Source organism: Pocillopora verrucosa, chromosome 5 (assembly GCF_036669915.1).
Source record: "Pocillopora verrucosa isolate sample1 chromosome 5, ASM3666991v2, whole genome shotgun sequence".
Taxonomy (NCBI): Eukaryota; Metazoa; Cnidaria; class Anthozoa; order Scleractinia; family Pocilloporidae; genus Pocillopora; species Pocillopora verrucosa.
Genome location: NC_089316.1, coordinates 23827377 through 23846629, shown reverse-complemented (window position 1 = coordinate 23846629; position 19253 = coordinate 23827377). Strand labels below are relative to the sequence as shown.

The following is a 19253-nucleotide window of genomic DNA, read 5'->3' as shown; positions in this document are numbered from 1 at the left end:
CTTTAAACCACTGTTTATCAATATTTATAACGACTTAATGATGATCCACATTTTGAGTACACAAGGTAACACTAAGGTACCTGTGAAAATACCAAATACCATCGTACTTTTGTAATAGCAGTGGTAAAAGTCAAGTTTTAAAATTTTTAATTAATAAATGAATTAAATCAACAGATAAAATAATAAATAATTAAAAACGAATGAACAAACCATATCTTTCAGTAATCTGCTATATTTTCTCGCATGACGAGGCACTTTGTACCCTATCGAGCCAGAAAGTCACTTTTGATCACTTTGGATTAAAATCGGTGTACCGAGAAGCAATGAAAGAAACTTCCACTGTCCCGTAGGGAAGAATCCCTCTGAGTTTTGATCGATCCTTAGAGTAAACCATTAGAGGGTAGAAGACAGGAAGGGGTTTTGGATCCATCTCAACCACCTTACCTTCGCTCTCACCCCCCTAATCCCATCTCCCCAGGGGAAGATTCTAAGATGCCGGAGAAGTCCAACTACTCTCTTGGGTGAGTGCTTATGTTGCTCTGTTATGTTTTTGTCCGTTTTTTGGTTTGTTTCTTTGAATATGAAGTCATTGCCATGGTTGTAGGCGTGAATTCTGAGGAGGTACATGACACAAAATATTCTGAAATGTTAAATAGTCCTTTCCACTGTGTAATTACAAGCCCGTTAGATATAAGTTAATGCGCAAATTCATAACGACGACATCCCCACTTCCCCCCTCCTTTCAGAAGGGGAAGAAGGGGAAGAGGGGGGGTTCGAGAGACCAAGCTACGCCCTTTCTATTTGTGTTCTCTGGTTGCATTAGAAAGAGAATAGATGAGACATCAGAGCTTTGTGGCGATTCTTAAAGGATATATAACTCCTGGAAGATATAAGTACAGACATATATCGAGGAGCACGAAAACTTTTCATCACCATTGCTCATAATTATTGATGCAACGGATTAACGATCGACACATTCGTCGTTGAGCAGCAGAGATCGATACATTTGATCTCCCATTTAAGCGAAATGACCCAGAGATACTTCTTGTTATTCTCTCAATATAATGATAGTGTGATAATGAATGGTCTGCATAACCAATAATTCCAAACTAATGTATCCAAAATGAATTAAATAAATTAAAAGATGATGTTTGAGTGTTCATGGAGAAGAGTAGGTGCGAAAGGGAAAGAAACGAAAGAGAAAGTTAAGGCAGCGTCATCATCTAAGTTGTAGGATCGTTTTAAAATTACTTCAAGTAGAAACATATTTGTTCCGTACCAGTTTAAATTTTTTAAGCGCTCTAAAAACAGCGAAAGTGTTATTTCAATAGGTAAGTAAACAAGGAATCTTAATAGTAAGTAGGCAACCGTATGAAGGACATTAGTAATTTACTTTCTCAAGCTTGGGGATATATAATATATATATATATATATATATCTTTTGATATTAATTAATTATTTTGCCGTGCTTGGTTTAAGCAGGTGCAAAGAATTTAACCGAAGATACGACGTCAAGAATTCATATGACATTCAATTTTATGCAAAATTTCTTTAGCAACAGTTGGATGATGTCGACTAAAAACAACACACGCTAAAAGCTGATCCTTTTTGCAAGAGACTGATCTTGAAAGGTTTATAAAAAAGGAATTTCCATCAACCTGATAATGCTAAGCAGGGAAAAAGATCAGAATTTGGGAAACGTAATGCTGACGGAAAATCAACCCTCACAGAAAAAAAATGAAATGTTGACGAAATTTTGTCAGATATGAGGAATAGTCCTACCATCAATGTCTTTGTTGAGTGAGTACAAAAGTTCTTTTTTAAAGATAAATCATAGCTCACTAGATTGGTGCCACAAGCATACTACGAAAATCGCGACTTCTTCAGAGTTTTTTGGCGGGACTCGAGCTCGTCACCCTCACAGCGGCTTTTGGACAGAAATAAGAATATCTCCACGTAAACTCTCATAAACTAACACTATTTGAGCCGTAAAAACACACTTTTTATCGATTAGCACGCGTAACAAATCACTTGGGATGTTGGAGGAAGATAGGAAAAGTTTGCAAATCACGCGATGCTAACTTTGTTGCGGCCCAAGCAAGATCAATTTTAAAGCGTACATGAGGATATCATTGGGGTACTGGGGTGTAAATTAATGGTTTTCAGCCCTGACAATAAAAATAGTGGCGCTGTGGATGCTATGCGTTGTTACGACATATTTTCCTTATGTCAGGCTTGGCATTTTGTTGTTGTTGAGCATGTTGATCTAATACTCCTCCTCCCGTCTCCCCTCATGCTTTTTCTTTCTTTCTTATTTTTTAATTTTTTTTTATTTTTACTCTTTAACGGTTAATTTAACAACATTGAGAAAATAATCTCTGACTTACAGAATTCTATGGTAGAATTCAAGAGAATGTAAACTTAGAGAACAAAAATAATTGTTATGTTATGTGCTCTACTTGTCATAAGGATTGGGGTTATTGTCACGAACGGTGAGTATCCTGATATAAAATATAAAACTTTGATCCAAAATCCTTTACGAAGGCTTTGTGAAAACTCATACTAAATTTTATACTGTTTAACCTAATATTAAGACCAAAAAATCGAGAAAATGAAGGAGATAAAGAGGTTTTAAAAGGAGATTTTCGTGGCACCGTTCGAGGATGCTGCCACCGCGCATGCACGAAAAACTTGATGTCCCGTATGGAAACCAAGGCGACGGCTGCGCGTCGACCAACCGCAACAGGGTTATTACAGCTTTCTATTATCTTAACCCACTCCTAAAAAATAGAGCAAATAAATAAAGATAATGGAAGGGATATCATTGAGTATGTTTTGCCATCAAGAAGTGTTTGGTTTCGATAAGAAGCAAATTGATCTGGAACAGTTTGCCACAGCTATATTATAATTATGCGATTTTAAAACAGAAGTGATCGTGTTAATTCATCATTGGTGCCTAATTGACGTTCGGTACTACACCTTCGATCAGAAGTAATAATAATGTCTCAGGGACATAAAAACCCAGTTACCAATCTTCTTAAGTTGTTGTGACAAGATATCACGCTGAAAATACATGTAAATTAAATGTATGATCTCAACCGAGCACAACGAAGTTCCTCGTTTAATTCTAAGTTATGCATCTCATTTATGACAATTTTTTAAAAGATGTGAAAAAGAAACAGGAGTATAGTTTTAGCAATTACTTCGCAAACGGTAGCTATTGCCAGACATGACTCGTAAATTGGTCTTTAAGAGTTAAAAAATTAACTAAGTAATGCTATGTCATCCGCACTATTACGAGAAGTAAAATTAATACAGTTTTATTTCGCCGCAATTTCTTTATTTTTGCATTCTATATACAAGGTTAAAGGTTAAAAATTAAAATGTTTAAACCAAACGTTTTCGGCTGTTTACCATCATCATCAACCCTGATGATGGCAAACAGCCGAAAACGTTTGGTTTAAACATTTTAATTTTTAACCTTTTAGCCTTGTATATAGAATACATTTTACAAAGCGAACATTATGGACTTCTTTATTTTTATTGCGCAAAACATCTTTCTGCACCTGGTCAAAAAATCCTTTAGACTTATTGGTGTATTCATAAAGGGAAAATAAATGTTGATTTACGTCAGCAAGAACCGATGAAGTGTTTTGATGTTCATTACACTCGGCCTCCTACAAAGGGGTTTGAAATACATCGACACATCTGAAGCAGAAGAGATGCCATTACTGACAGCTGCTAACGGAATCTCATGATAAATGATGCGATGAAAGTGCTTCAATCCAGTAAAATGATCGCAGCCCTTTGTTCGCTGAGTAAGTACAAGCCTTATTACATCGTTTGGTTAAGCTTTGTAAATGTAAAATTGTTCGTAAGTGTTATGATAAAGAAATTGAGGTAGCGGGACAGCCTGCGGCCCATGCCAAAATTAAACCTGAAAAGAATACGTCAGTTGGAGCTTATTCAGCTTCTTGACAACAAATCCAGTTTAAATTGAGAACAAATGAATGAATAAGTAAGGTATAACATCAAAATAACATAGGCGATGTGTGAAAGTGTGTTTTTAAATTTTATTTTTGCCTAAATATGATGCAAAATGATTTGAAAATAATTAAACACACTGGCATGTATGATTACAATCATTAGGTTTCAAAAATGAAGTCGTCATTGTTATTCATAATTAGTGTTCTGTCGTGACGGCCAGGAAAACAGTTGTGAGCACCGATATTTAGCTTTAAAGAAACGCGAAAGCTCAGTCACCATCCTCTGAAGCTACCTTCACAGGATGTCACTGTGGAAATACGCATAAATCTATTAAGTGCCAAACAAAAGTTTGTCGTTTGATAAATAAATTACGAAAGAAATTTCACCAGTCGAAAAGTATTTTCAGAAACGAAAAGGAAGTTTCGTTCGAGCCCATTTATAGAATTATGCTCTAAAGAAAACATTTCATCGTGATAAACAGAAGAAAGTTTAGCATAAGGAAGTTTCACGATGAATACCGTCAGCTTTAGATATAGACGTGACCGGTTTTTCGATCAAATTTCCTTTTTGATTAAGCATCTTCTTCCTCGAATTTTTTATTATTTTTTTTTATTTGATTTGTAGACGATTTTCCCCAAGCGAACACCAAAACTTCGTAGAAATGAACGATTTCCACTCCACTTAGAAAAAGCCAATAAAAAAAAAAAAATATATATATATATATATATACACGTACATGTTACAATATTTCTATTTCGCATCGATCCCATGGCTGCGGCAGTATTTCATCATTCGTGGAATTCGATAATTTTATTTTCAATGAATTTTCAATGCATGGCTTCAAAATTTTTAAATAATAAACGTCGAATTCAGTTAAGCTTAAAAACGTTTAGTTAATCGTCTAATCCATCGTGACTGTTTTGTGGCGAAACTGGCTTAGGTGCACTCCGATCCTCATTATTATTCAACTAAACCACCTTGAAGCCGGACAATATTTTTTTCTTCTCTTATCGCAATTTCTTTGTATGGGCTAGACATCAGAGGATCCTTCCAACATTTTGAGCCTCGATGAATTACAAGATTATAAGCAATAAAGTTTATTTATTTTTCGCCAACGACGCAAAAATAATAAATAGCTCTTGAATTAGCGCTTAGGCAAACATGCAGCGCCTTCGGGCGAAATGAAGCCAATCCTGTGTTCTGATCAGCTATCCAAATAGGCCAGATGAACTTATCTTGCCAGTCTTGTTAGAGTTCATCCGGTCACTTTACACGCTTAGACCAGCCGCACACGAGTGGAAATACATTTATTAATTTATTGGTAATGGTTTAACTTGAAATCGAGAAACCTTTTTTCTTTTTGTTGCCAATGATATTATTGTGACAAAAGGTCAATGCACATGTTTAATTTATTTCTCTTCTGCAGTCGTTGTTACTATAATGATGCAAGGGAAAGAAACAGGTGAGACAACGCCATTCCAACTTTAACATTGAAATAACTAAAACAGAACTTAAAAAGGGGGAATTCCGACTGATTTATAAGAATTATTAGTTATAGACTGCCAACTGAAAGTACGTTAATCATCTTGTGATTCTAAACGCGAGTTGGAAACAAAACATCAAAGTGAAAGAATAACACTACTACCACCCAGATCTCCCCAATTTCCATTCTTAAAGCCGAGATTCATTCCAATGTTTTTTCTGATGAGGTAAAATGTCTTATGATCATTTTTTTATAAATAACATTGTTGATATGATAACCAATAGTCTTCACCTCAATTATCATCATAAAAACTATTACTACTATTATCATCAATATAATATGCATATTTTGGTGTATTTACTTATTTATTTTGTCGTAGAATGCCAGGAGACATGTTTCAATAATTCCTGGTACACATTTTCGAAATGGGGAGGAACATGGTGGTGGAACAGGGAAGCCTGCAAATATCTGGGAGGTTACCTTGTTTCTATCGAAACAGAAGAAGAATGGCAGTTTATCAATCATGAAATTCAAAGTCGTTCCTCTTGGAATACTAGTGCGTGACACATTGGTTTAAGGAAAATGACCAAAAATTGGACTTGGGAGAGTGGAGCACAACTGAATATTTGGAAATGGCGAGATTCTATAACAAAAAATATAAGACGTTCTGCGGAAATATCCAAGAATGGGAGCCTTTTTAACAGCATATTTTGGAACGATAGCAACGCCTTCATTTGTGAAATGCCCGAAGGTAAATAAACGTTAAACCGAGAATTAAGAATTTGTTCATGCTTAGTGTGCGTATATCGAGTTATGGATGCACGCTGGAAGTTTGGAGAACACGAAAAATGCGTAAGAGTAGCTCGAGGCGCAGCCGAGAGGAACTGTAACTTTTTGATTGCTCTCCAAACTTCCCAAGTGCATCCATAACTCGATTTACGCACAGCTAAAAGCATGAGCCAATTCTTTTATAACAGAGCGACAACAAGGATCTGCGCGAAGAAGCCTTTTATTGTGGTAGATTGGCCGATCAAAAACACGCCACATTTTATACTTTGGTTTGAGCGATAACTGTGAATGAAAAGCTCAAAGCCAAATGAACTCAAGTGTCACTAAAAAGTGTTTTGAAAGTCAAAGAGTCAACTTGCAAGTTTTTTTCGGCTTTATTTTTGTTGCTTGTTGGATCAGGACCTATAGAAAAATTGGGCAGTTCTTCGCTGGTTTCTTCCGTATTTCAAAGAGAAGAAAAACTTCACTGAAGCTTAACAGGAAGGAAACTCTGAAGCCAGTTAAAAAATGCTCACGTCATCTAATTTACGTACGGGTGTCCGTAAATAAAGATTTTGTTCATAGCGGCTCAATAGGACTTATATAGGGGTTTTTTTTAAATATATATATTATATGCTAAAACATGCCCTCTTAAAAATAATATGATGAAAATTTCTCTTATAAATTGATTTTCCAAAAAATGAGACACTGCTCACATAATATCAAGTCCAGCTTCACGCAACTTCTACGTGTGTAGGCGATGAATAATTTTATAATGAATAAAAAAGCAGTTGCAAATTATGATAACTCACATTCGCATCTTACTTAGTGACTAATTTAGCCTTTTCAGACTGGTGGCAAGGGTAGTGTAGGATTTTAGTCGAATTTGATCCCAACAATGTTAGAAAAACAATCAAAACAAAACAAAAAAATATAAAGTATAATGGTGGCATGAACTCAAATCTAGTCTAAGCTAATTTAGGTTGAAATACTAATAACTATATCAATAATAACGACACGCCGGTTTGCTGGCTAGTTTATTTATATCCTTGATTGATCTTGTGTTCTTCTTTTTTACCATTATCATGGTCATTATTATATTTGTTACCATCTTCTTTAATTTGTAGAATGCCCAAATACTTCTTTTCAAAACTCGTGGTATATATTTACGAAAAAAGGAGGAGAATGGAACAAGGGTAGAGAAATCTGCCAATGTCAAGGAGGAGACCTAGTTTCCATTGAGACCGAAGAAGAATGGAACTTCATCAATAACGAGATTCAAAATCGCAGCACAATGTCCAACTGTACTCTTCATAATAGTAGTTATCACCATTGTGACGCATGGCACATTGGCTTACAAAAAAACGGTGAGAATTCGACTTGGGTGAATGGAAAACTGCTGGACACGTCTAAATTAGCAAGAAAGCCAAAATTTAGCGGAGTTGTAGCTTACATATCCAAGCGCTATATTAATGGCGGACAGGACATATGTGATGTCCTTGACTGTAAGAATATGGCTTATATTTGTGAAATTCCCAAAGGTGAGAGAAATTAGCCATTTATTTTTAATATTGAATCAAGTAAAAGGCTCATTGACCGTAATGCGAATGTTACCTATGAGTTCACGTTTGGTACACCCACCACTGCTATCATAGCAAGCGGAACTCATGGACCTTCTGACAATCAGGATAAAATTTTCAATTGGGCAAACATTTATAGATCATTACGTCTCAGATTGTTCCTGTTCTTTAGTAATGTTTGTTTGTTTATTTTTTTAAGGGGGGGGGGGTAATTTGTAATTTGATGTCAGCTGCCTCATTACTATCCTCAACTTTAACTGCAGAAACATCTTTACCATCCGAATCTATAAGGCCACGACCCACTCCATCGCCGCCATTATGGTTATCATTGTCGCTGTCACTATCTCATCCACTGTCTCATTCATCGTCGTTGTCGCAGTCGCCTTCCCAAGTGCTTTCCAAGTTTCCTTCACAGTCGTCGTCACAGTTGCCTTCTCAGTCATCATTGCTTTCGACTTCTCAGTTGCCATCTCTTTGCCAATCGACTTCCCAGACACCTTCTCAGTCACTGTTACAGTTTGCATTTCACTCGACGTTTCAGTCAACTGCAGACGCATCTTCATCATCCGAATCCAGAAAGTTACGTCCTACTCCATCGCCGCCGCTGTGGTCATCATCCTTGACATTGCTTTCACTGTCACAATCACCATCCCTGTCAATGTCTCAGTCACCCTTGCAGTCGGTGATGCAGTCGATGTCTCAGTCATTCTCTCATACATCGTCTCATTTGCCATCTCAGTCGCAGTTCCCGTCATTGCTGCATTTCCCTTCCCAATCGCCTTCCCAGCCACTCCCTCAATCGTCGTCAGAATCGCCTTCTCATTCATTGTTACAGTTGCCTTCTCAGTTGCTGTCACATTCGCCGTCTCAGTTGCACTGGGATTTACATTCAACATCACATTCGCAGTCGCCGTTATCCCAGTTGCCATTGCAGATGGCCTCTCATTTGCCATCACTTTCACCATCGCACTTGACTTTTCAGTTGACATCACAGTCATCTTTCCAGTCACCTTTGCAGTTACTGTCTCAGTTGCAGTCTTGGTTGCCGTCGCCATCGCTTTGGCCACCGCTTTTCCTGTCACCTTCTCAGTCTCAGTCTCAGTTGCCGTCGTTTCAGTTACCTTTTTACTTGCTTTCATCCGCGCCCTTGCCATCACAGTCATTGATGCCATTGACATCATCATCGCCATTGCAGTCAAAAATGATTCAGAAGCTGGTGTGTAATTTTTTTGTTTTTGTTTTGTTTTGTTTGTTTGTATGTTTTCGTTTTTCCCTTTTAGGATTCTCATATTCTACAATTCAACTATTATTTTCCTTACCTCAGGCGGCTGAACATGTCTCTAAACTTGGTAGAATGGATATTACCAATGTCAGTTCCTTGCAGGTATTTTATTCTACTAATTTCTTTCCACAGTTATGCAACTAATGCTCCGTCGGTCTGTTTTTAATGTTCAAACAGAATCCGCAAATATGAATTATCATAAAGCGTATAAATCATGTTTTGTCGGTATGTTAGTTTTTCTGCTTTCGTCTCATATTGCTCATAAAAGTAAAATATTAATGGCTCATAAATTTTAATTTGATTACGACGTTGAGCTACATAGTTTTTCATGCCTGTAAGAAATATCTTATTGGAATTTTTATTGATAAATTATCGTTATCAGTTTTTTTTTATGATCATAATTATCAGTATAATTGTTATCTGTTTTTAAATGATAGGACAATAACTGAATTAACTGAATAATTGATCCTTCTGGACGAGTCGATATTTAACTTGCGCACATATATCTGTACCCGACATTATTTGGCTCTCTCGCTGGAATACTTTTTCTCATTTATCTATTAATCTTTTTTTGTTTTCTACCCACAAATTCTTGGTACCTTAGCTGAGCAAAATACTACATTTCATTACAGGAAGCCATAGTGGTTTTAGAAGTCTTCATCACCATTATTAAAAGCATTTCAAAAGCTCATGAACACGCGTCTGTAACAGAAGAGATTGAGACAAAAAGAGAATCCACTTTTAAGGTGGCAGTTGCCTTTGAGGAATTTGCTCTTAATTACAGCAAGCTCCACCTGATTGAGACGAGGTCCCCACAAGTGATCGACAGTCACAAAATGGGTGAGTCTGAACACAATATGGTCTATAGGCCTTGATGATGAAATAAATTTGTACAGATTACTGAATGAGAAGCGCTATTGCTGGATCAAATCGATCCATCTGGTCCGTCCATTGACTGTTTGTGTTTATCAATCATAAGACCGCTTATTATGGATGGTTTTACAATATTTTAAGGATTGCACTCGTTGAGAGCTAAAGTAAATAAAACCGTTGATACAACCATGGTGTACAGACTGTATTTTCAGTCCAGCAAGAGTCGTGAAATTATTGAAACCATCACCTGCTGTTTTGTTCGTTAGTGCTAGGTATTCATAAAGCCTACCATCAAAATGCAAGTGACTTCTACCTTGAAGATCAAGAATTGCAAGCAAGCATAAATGTTTTGTCTGCGAACTTTCCGAAATCCGGTTGGTATCTACTGCAGTGTTTACTCCTAAATTGTATAAGAACAATTCCCCTTGTTTCCCTTACAAATTTATGCGGTATTGAAATTCATTTGCACATAAACAGAGTCCTGAGTTTGTTTGTTTCTTTACACAGTCTATATGATTGAGTTATCTGAAGTTTCTTAAAAGACTGTGCTTCAGCCTTTTTAATTTTTCGATTTTTTTTAGTTTCATTGGTTGCTGGGATTGTGTATAAGGATCTCCACGAACTACTAGACACAGATCAACTTGTCAGGAATGAAGCAGGCAAAGCCACGAGGTGAAGTTCAACTTCTCTAAAATTATATGATTCAAAATATACAAAATTATAATTTTCCTTTCCTTTTTGTTAGGTATTTGAACTCTAGGATAATGGCCGTGGCTATGGATCCCAAACCAGAAAAACTGGAAGCGAATATCATATTAAAGTTCAGAAACCTGAAGGTAAGAACACGATCAAAATTGGTATCAATTGCTCCACACTGTGTTTATTTATTCCAAGGAGATAATACACATTTTCAGGTTAATGAAAGAAAAAAGACATGTGGGTTTTGGAGGGGCTTTAACAAAAGGTAAGAAACTGAAATATATTACGTACCTTGTTCTAAAAAGTTATGCAAGTCAGGCTTCCGTAATCTTTGTTAATCACAATGAATTTTTTTGTTTGTGAAGGAAACACCAATCAGCTTTTGCAGCAGGAAAAACCAAAAAAAATCAATAACATTCGAGTGGAAAAAGTCCCCACTTGACTATGATGCCAATGTGACTTCCCTAAAGTTATCAAACATCCATCACTGTCAATCTGTTACTTCCTGTTTTGAAGCTATTTGTTTTATGCATTTTATTCCTTTTCACTTGCGGTTGTCGCCATTTTTCGCTTCTGCCATCGTCGTACATATTGTTGATGACAGAATCGTTTTTTTTTTACCGCAAAATTAAAAGTTTACCTTTGATTTTTTTCTATTTTTCCGTTTTTTCAATTTTCTTCACAGAAGGTAAGATACAGTTGTGTTTTACTCGCCTGGATCGTCAATATACCTTTTCATCACATCGTACCGGCTAGAATATCAAAGCCGACTCTATGAGTGGCAGATATCAATTACTGAATAAAATGGAAAGTAGTCAAGAAAGTCTCGAGGCCACGATTATATGAGGAAGATAGCAAGTTGACCTTTTGGTAACCAAAGGTCTTCTCCACAATTTTTTTTATAATATTGCTGTTATTGTTTTAATTTTTTTTGTGTTTTTTTCTTTTAACGTTGTCGTTATTTTTCCAGCTCAGAAGGATTTTCAGGGAGAGGATGCTATGTGGTTGCATCACAAAGCAACTCAGAAGAAACAGTGTGCAGCTGCAATCATTTGACTCATTTTGCTGTCTTACTTGACTACAACGGCAGCTCAGGGGTAATGGACTAATGTTTACCTTACCTTCACTGGTGGTAATACAATTCCTTTGAGGTGATTGACACATTTCTAATTCTTTTCATGCCATTTATGAAGCAGCTCACTGGGGAAGACGAAACTATTCTGGAGATTATCACCTACGTGGGATTAAGCCTGTCAATCATAGGAATAATTTTGACAGTTATTCTATATTCCTTCCTTACGTAACTGCTACAGCCAGAAATTTTAAAACTTTGCATTACTTTAAAAATTTCAGACGTAAGTAAGACCTCTTCGCGAAAAGATAGACACTCAGTCAATGCATAATGAAACAATTGCCTGTTGCAACATAAAGTTGCTTTCCTTTGTTTTGTTCGGTTTTGTGTTTGTTTTGGTCTGTTTGTTCTTATTTGTTTATTGTTTCTCTAGAGATGTTCACCAGCCTCTGTCACAAATACGATTGAGTCTTTCTGTTGCCCTCGGAGCTGGACAATTTATTTTTCTCGTCGGGATAAACGCCACAGAAAACAAAGTAAGCGACTTCTTCATCCATTTATGAATATTTGCTTGATAAGCTTATGACGAGCACGAAGAAGTACACCAGATCTCTTTGAAAAGATGCATGAAAAGTAGACAATTTTTTTTCTCTCTCCTAGGCTTCTTGTATTACAGCAGCAGCCTTCATGCAATATTTCCTGATGGCTTCGTTCTGTTGGATGCTGATGGAGGGATTTTACCTCTACCTCTTTGTGGTGAAAGTTTACAACATCACCGAAAAGATGCACATGTATCACGTCATGTCATGGGGTATTTTCATTTTACTTGTTTTGAATTGTTTGACTTCATGATAACCTGAATCGACTTGCATTGACATCCTACTTATGTTTAGGTTTACCCATCGTCACGGTCGGTATTTCATTATGCATCGCTGCTGGAAAAGATGGAATAGGGAGCTTTACAAGTGCTAAATAGTAAGAGAAACCTTCGACATCAGTCCTTTTTTCTCCTTATCCACATATCCTGTCTCCTACAAAAGTGTATTCTTTTAAGTACAACTCTTTTTCCACAATCTTGTGTTTTTTGTTCGGTTTCATCTCGTAGATTTTTGTGTCCCTGTGTTTTTATCCAGGTTTTGTGTCTCTGTCTCTGTCTCTCTTTCTGTCTCCTTTCCCGTCTTCTATTTCTCTGGGTTACTGGGTTAGAGGATTATTTGCAGCAAAAATATGTTTATATTTTTTCCTCCGTCTCTCGTTTCAAGTTGCTGGCTGTCCTACACAAACAACCTCATCTGGATATTCGCCGCATTTATGGCTTTCGTTGAAGTGGTGAGTCTAAAATTAGTCAGTCCCTCGCACTTTCCTTTTTAATGCCAAAACTGACCACCGGTGGAGATCGTCTCTCTTGTTCCCATGCTTATTACAAAAGGAAAAGAACATTTCTGTTTTCGACCACCAGGCTCAAAGCTCACAATATTTTCAACTCCATTTACGCCCACAATGTATTCAGCATTACTCGTCTTAGCAACAACCACTCTGCCGATATTTGACATTCCTTGTTTGTTTTAGCTCAACATTTTGATTCTCGTCCGAGTCATAAAGGAGATGACCACGCTAGTGCAGCCTATGGGGGAAGACACTCATATCAAGCAGATACGGTAAGATTTAAAATTTGTAGTTAGCGAAATATTTTAATCAGTGGAGGGAAAAAAGTTAAATAAACGGGAACCAATTGCTGTAACATCTAGTTGTGAGGTATTTGCCTCAATTCCACCCTAGTTAGCGATAAACAGTGAGAAATTAATTAATTATTCATTGAAGAGGTTAATTCATGATCATGTACAGGAAACAATCAAATAATTCAAACTTTTTTTTTAATGTTGTCGTTATTCCGGCAGACTTGGCTTTAAAACATGCGCGGTGATGATTCCACTGATGGGTATAACGTGGCTATTCGGTCTTTTGTCGCCATTACACAAAGCTTTCGCCTACATTTTCACCATCTTTAACTCAACTCAGGTGAGTATTCGGTCTTTTGTCGTCATCACAAAAAGCTTTCGCCTACATTTTCACCATCGTCAATTCGATTCAGGTAAGATGTAAATGAGACTGTCGGAAATCTAATCATCTGTTTGCAAACTTGAATGTCCAAACTACATTGCTACATTAGTCTGATGATATTTCCCGTTCAAAGGTAACCTAGTCGACAAGAGGGGATTTACTTCTTGGTTTTTGAGATCTGCAACTTCCCTTAATTTACTGTTTTACCCAGTTTTTAAAGACGATTTCAAGATAGAGATTACAAGATGTTTGCACTACATCAAACTTTTTAAACGACGCTCTGCCATCTCTAAAAAAGGCTGATCTTGAAATAATTTTCTGTCTTAGGGATTCCTGATTTTTTTCTTCCATTGCGTGCGAAACAGCCAGGTAAGAAAGATATCTAACAGGGGAGGTAGATGAAGTGAATTGTGAAGACTTTAGAATCGCTAAGCTTTGGATGGTTAAGAACTGATATTTGGCCAATTGTTCATCTACAGATTAAAGAGCGATTGAAAAGGAGGATGAAGGCAATTTTTCCATCTTCCGAAGTTGGAAACTCTGCAAGGAAGAGCTCACGAGTTAACGCAAGTGATGCCGGGAAAATACGGGCAGTCGAAATGCAGTCTTTCGATACATAAATAGCACTGCGCCTCGGTGAAGCTAGTCAATCATCTTTTAGCGATTTGCAATCACTTAGCATGACCTTCCCTCAGTAATTCCTCAGTAGAGCCTGGTTAGTATCGTAGTATCAGTAAGGAAGGGGGGATTGGGATTTTTGGTTTTGCGGTGTTCGTCATTTTTTTTAGATCGGTTTTTCGGTTTTGTGCCAAACAAACTTCGGTTTTACAGTTTTGGTGTTTATTGTGGTTCCCAGATTTCCGAGTTTTGGCACTTGGTTTTCGGTTTTCGTCAAAAATGCTAATGAGTTTTCAGATTTGGATTCCGAAGTAGTTTTGGCTTTTCCTATTTGGGTTCCAATTCCTCTTTGATCTGAGCGGCCTCCATAGCTGTGAGACCTCTTTGTGCTCCATCTGTCATCTGTATTGGATCGATTAGGATTTTGACAACTAGGATGTGAAAAATCGGTTTAGACGGTTTTGGATGCGATTTTCGGCTTTAAGCGAATTTTTGTTGCAGTTTTAAATGTATTTTTTTTCAGTTCTGCGGTTTCGTAGACCCCAATGCCCCCCCCCCCCCCCCCCTTCACTAAAGGTAGGGCCATTCTGGTCATTATCGTAATGACGTAAATACATAAATGAACCGCTTATATAGTGCTGTTAGCTGTTGACTTTAATTGTTATTACGAAGGGCCGCATTCGGCATCCTGGTAAATCATGGGTCTATCTGTTTCCATAGGAAGTAGGCTCTTTGCAAAGGTAGCTTGGATAAATTGGAGACAGTACTGCCAACAACAATAGTACATGCTTGGACCCTCGTTTTAATGGAACGGATACAATGATATAAATCTCACTCGGTTTGCGCCCTTCTTAAGATATTTCTGCTTAATTTTAATGCTTGTAGAAAAGCTTTACATTCCAAGCCGTTGAAGTTAGTCAACTGCAATGTTTGTACTTTTATTGTTAAGTTTAAGGTTCGCCCTAAAATTAAAAGAAAAAAAACTGTGTAAAAGCTTGATTGCCTATAAATTGTGTTAAACATACAAATCAACGATTTTAACGTCTTTTCTTTAATCTGTTTTCGTGTTCCATATAGTAAGTCAGATACGTAATCAAATTGAATGTGACACTGTATATTTGCTCCTATAGCAATAATGAATAAATAAACAAATGTATAATAAATACATATTCACCTATCTAGTCATCATCATTATTTTTTAAAGCCACATTTTTTTTTCTTTTCCTTTTTTTTTTTTGTATCCATGTCAGGAAAATGACGAATGTTCTCAAATTTCTCAGAGTCGAAATGTTTGATCAAGTGTATAGCTTGAAATGTTGGAATGAAAACTAGTTGGAGAAAAAGTCGGCATCGATAGATACAACATGAATGCATATACACAAGTGGCAACTCTTACAGCGATTTTTCGCATTTGCTACTTCTTGTTTATCACCGAAACACCTTTGAGGAAATATAAACTATCAGGAATATACAAATGAAGTCACGTCTATTTTGTTTAATTTTGTCCCCAAGGAGGGGGGGGGGGGGAGGAGGTTTGGATACCTTATTTTAAATGCAAAACCAAGGGAGGGGAAGTAAGTTGCAAGGCTGGTATGTATTTCAGGATCTTGGACATACAATTCATATAGGATCATGTGCTCCTGTTATACGAAATAATTTTTCAGGGTTTGATATCATGATAAGGGTATTTCAAGCGTAATGCTACTGGCGAGTTAAGGTTTATCGGCGCGATAAAAGCACTGCACTGAAGAAGTTTGTCCCGAAAACACTCGTGTATATCAAGAAACAAACGTAGTGGTTCTCCAATTTCATGACTTTTAATTCTTTTTGGTTTACAAATGCAGAAAACAAGGAAAACATTTAAGGATCCTTATAAGCGCGCTGCTATTGCTACCCACTGTGACTTTCTCAGTGCATCATTTTTAATTTACAACATTTTGGTCTCCTTTTAAATTATTCTTTTGTATTGCTTTTTCTAACTTTTTAAGTTTGAACTTAAATGGGCTGTCAGGGGCAGGTTTCTAATGGCAGAAAAAACTTATGCCCATTTTAAGACAGCCGTTAGAAGAGAGATTAAAGAGTTTACGGCAAAACTGCGATAGATTTCAAAAAGTAACCCCGACGCTTAAAATGGTAGTTCTTAAGAAATGTCTGAAATTGGTCATTTCCGTCTATTCAAGAACAAATAGAAAATGTTTGTTCTGACTTCAGATGACATTGTGGTGTAACTGCGAAATGAAATACCGGACGTTCACACTGTACATGTCAGCCAGTTCTAAATCGAGAAAAATATGTTGCATTTTAAAAGCTTGACTGTCGCTAAAACTTAACAAAACACAAGCTGAAATCATCCATTTACTGGATACCGGTCTATCAAGCACTCACGAGCAATAATTTTACACAACGATATAGAAGATAATGGACAAACCATTATACCGACTGTAATATAGTACACTCTATCATATAGCGAGTGCATCATCCGGCTTAAGTTGGCTTTTTTAGCCGCGGGGAAATTATTTCTCGAAGAAATGAACATTCTTCAATCATCGACTACGAACGCATTGTTGATAAGATTTATGGGTGAGTATCAACTTTATTTATGTTCATTTATTCTTGCTACAGTAATTCGTCGTATCTCCCTACGATAGTTTATCTAGAGAAAGGCTTGATGAACTTCTAACTTCTGATTCAGTTCTTGTGTCGGATCCCAAAAGGAAAAAAAACCAAGAAAAAGTTTAAATGCACTTTTTGTTTGGTGTACGTTCGTTTATTTCAATGTCCTCCTAAAATGAATGAACACCCAAATTGCAAATTGATAAACGTTATGACTGTTCTGATAAAAAAAGAAAAAAATTTTAAAAAAATTTAAAAAATCGTACCGGTTTTTGTAAATCTCTCCCTCTGGCGAAGTGGCAAATAGATTAAAAAAAATTTACTATGCAATTCAGAAGCAGTAAAGTGCTCTTTCAGTCAAACCTGTTTTAAACGGTCATCCAAGGGGAATGGAATATCAGATTCGAGGATTTAAGATTCCAGACCAAGAAAAAAAATGAATATAGCTCATTTAAGATACGTGGGGTCTTTGGTCCACTTTTATTGATAAATGCACCACGCAGAAACGATTTACAATTATTTGACGTTTTAGGCCGCTGGTAAGGCCTAAAATATGACTGAAAGCAGTAATTTTTTTTACGATGCATTGAAACACGTGAGAGTATATTAGGTATTGATCACTCTATTTCAAAAGGCTCGTATTGAAAGTACAGCTTGTTGGATTTGTTTTTGTTCGTCAGAATTTACTACGTGGACTGAGTTAATGTTAATAAGATTCCTTTTAATGCATGATGATTAGCCTCAAAGAAGTGGCGTTTTAGGCAATGCACACCTGCTCTAATGAGTCTATTCAACTGCAAGCCGTAGGGTTTTAAAACACTTGCGTGGAGCGATAAGGCCAAAAAAAAACAAAAAACAAAAAAAAAACAACTAAACTAACGTAAGGCTTCATTGTTCGACAAATGATTTATATTATGGTTGTGGCCTTGTATCCTTGGTGAGGCTGTTTTTAAATTTTTAGTAGAAGTCATCAATTCAATACAGTCGCGTATTGAAATATTTTGTTTCTACTTTGATAAAAATGATCGGAGTTAGGTTTTCCCGTGCGTATGATTCCTCCATCTCTGATTAACGTGGACAATTGGATAAATGCGCTCTCGAAGTTTGAAGATGTTGATCTTCCAGATCTGCCACATTACTGATGTTCTCTCTTCCACATAATACTACTTCAATTGATCGCTTTAGTTCTTTAAGTCTAAATGTAGTCAAAATAGGATTTACTGCAGAATTGACGTTCAGAAATATCTCGGAAGTTACTCTTAAAATCAACAGCCATTTCTGATCGTGGCAGCTGTCGCAGTTTGCTTCAATAAGAACAACGACGAAATAGGGAACCAGACAAGTAATCAGAAAAATTAAGATTAAAAACGAAGTTGTGGCACATCGATGCTGTTTTTGGGTGTTTTTTAGTCTGCGTATGTCGCTAAGTACTGGGTTTTCAGAGATAGATGACTGTCTTTGCAAATCAACGCGAGAGCGGCTCTTTCGCAAAGTTATGAAAATCCCGGTATAGGCCATTGTAGTTACGACAAGAGGAAACGTCGTGTGTAAGTGAATATCGACTAAAACGTAAACATCCTGAGACAAATCAACGAGCTGAAGAGAGGCGAAGATGGTAAAGAAAACAACCATGATCACTGTACAAAAGACGAGGTGTTTTGGTCTGACTTTACGAAGATAGAAATAAGGACACACAACAGAAACGAAACGATCGACCGACATGGCTGTAACGAGCAAAATTGAGCTGTTAACTCCAATGTATCCCATTATTCTGGGGAAATCTCCCTTCCTAGGAGAAAAATTTTCTCCAAATGCACACCTAAGCCTCATAACAGCCTCTGCTGGGCAAACAGCAATGCCAACAAACAGATCCATCGCAGCAATAAATATCAAAAACACGGAAAATGTTTTTCTGAAGCGACGAAGGGGGTCTCTGTATAATGCCACCAAAGTCACACCATTAAGAACTGATATAAGAAATGAAAGTAGGGAAAAAGATATTCCACTCCCGAGACAAATAGACTTCTCAAAATCTCGCTCCATGACGATAAGCGTATAACAGTTCTGTGACAAAAGGCAGAATATTGTCTCTTCAATGTAAGAAGTCTTCAGGGAGGTAAATTACCCTAAAAAAAAATGTTAATTAGAACTTTTCAATGGTTTGTGCAAAACAATTACCTTATATACGCCACTAATGCACTGCCTGAATTTGAATAA

General features: G+C 36.8%; 2 protein-coding genes and 1 long non-coding RNA gene across 3 annotated transcripts; 2 read left to right on the top strand and 1 right to left on the bottom strand.

Moving 5' to 3' along the window:
- Positions 1–3729: 3729 nt before the first annotated feature.
- Positions 3730–6027, top strand: LOC136280987 (uncharacterized). The gene is made up of 3 exons (XR_010717510.1): positions 3730–3818; positions 5414–5449; positions 5850–6027. It is a non-coding gene; the product is annotated as an uncharacterized lncRNA (long non-coding RNA).
- A 2378-nt stretch (positions 6028–8405) lies between these two features.
- On the bottom strand, positions 8406–9008 carry LOC136280811 (putative per-hexamer repeat protein 5). The gene has a single exon (XM_066166525.1). It carries the CDS (start codon positions 9006–9008, stop codon positions 8406–8408), a length of 603 nt encoding a protein of 200 aa, XP_066022622.1.
- A 143-nt stretch (positions 9009–9151) lies between these two features.
- LOC131773518 (adhesion G protein-coupled receptor L4-like) lies at positions 9152–14584 on the top strand. Its single transcript, XM_066167037.1, has 16 exons — positions 9152–9202; positions 9733–9940; positions 10240–10347; positions 10555–10645; positions 10719–10809; positions 10888–10937; positions 11643–11769; positions 11869–11972; positions 12178–12280; positions 12405–12555; positions 12638–12719; positions 13007–13073; positions 13314–13402; positions 13643–13763; positions 14133–14174; positions 14285–14584. Exons 1-16 carry the CDS (start codon positions 9173–9175, stop codon positions 14423–14425), a joined length of 1605 nt encoding a protein of 534 aa, XP_066023134.1. The 5' UTR covers positions 9152–9172; the 3' UTR covers positions 14426–14584.
- Positions 14585–19253: the final 4669 nt, after the last annotated feature.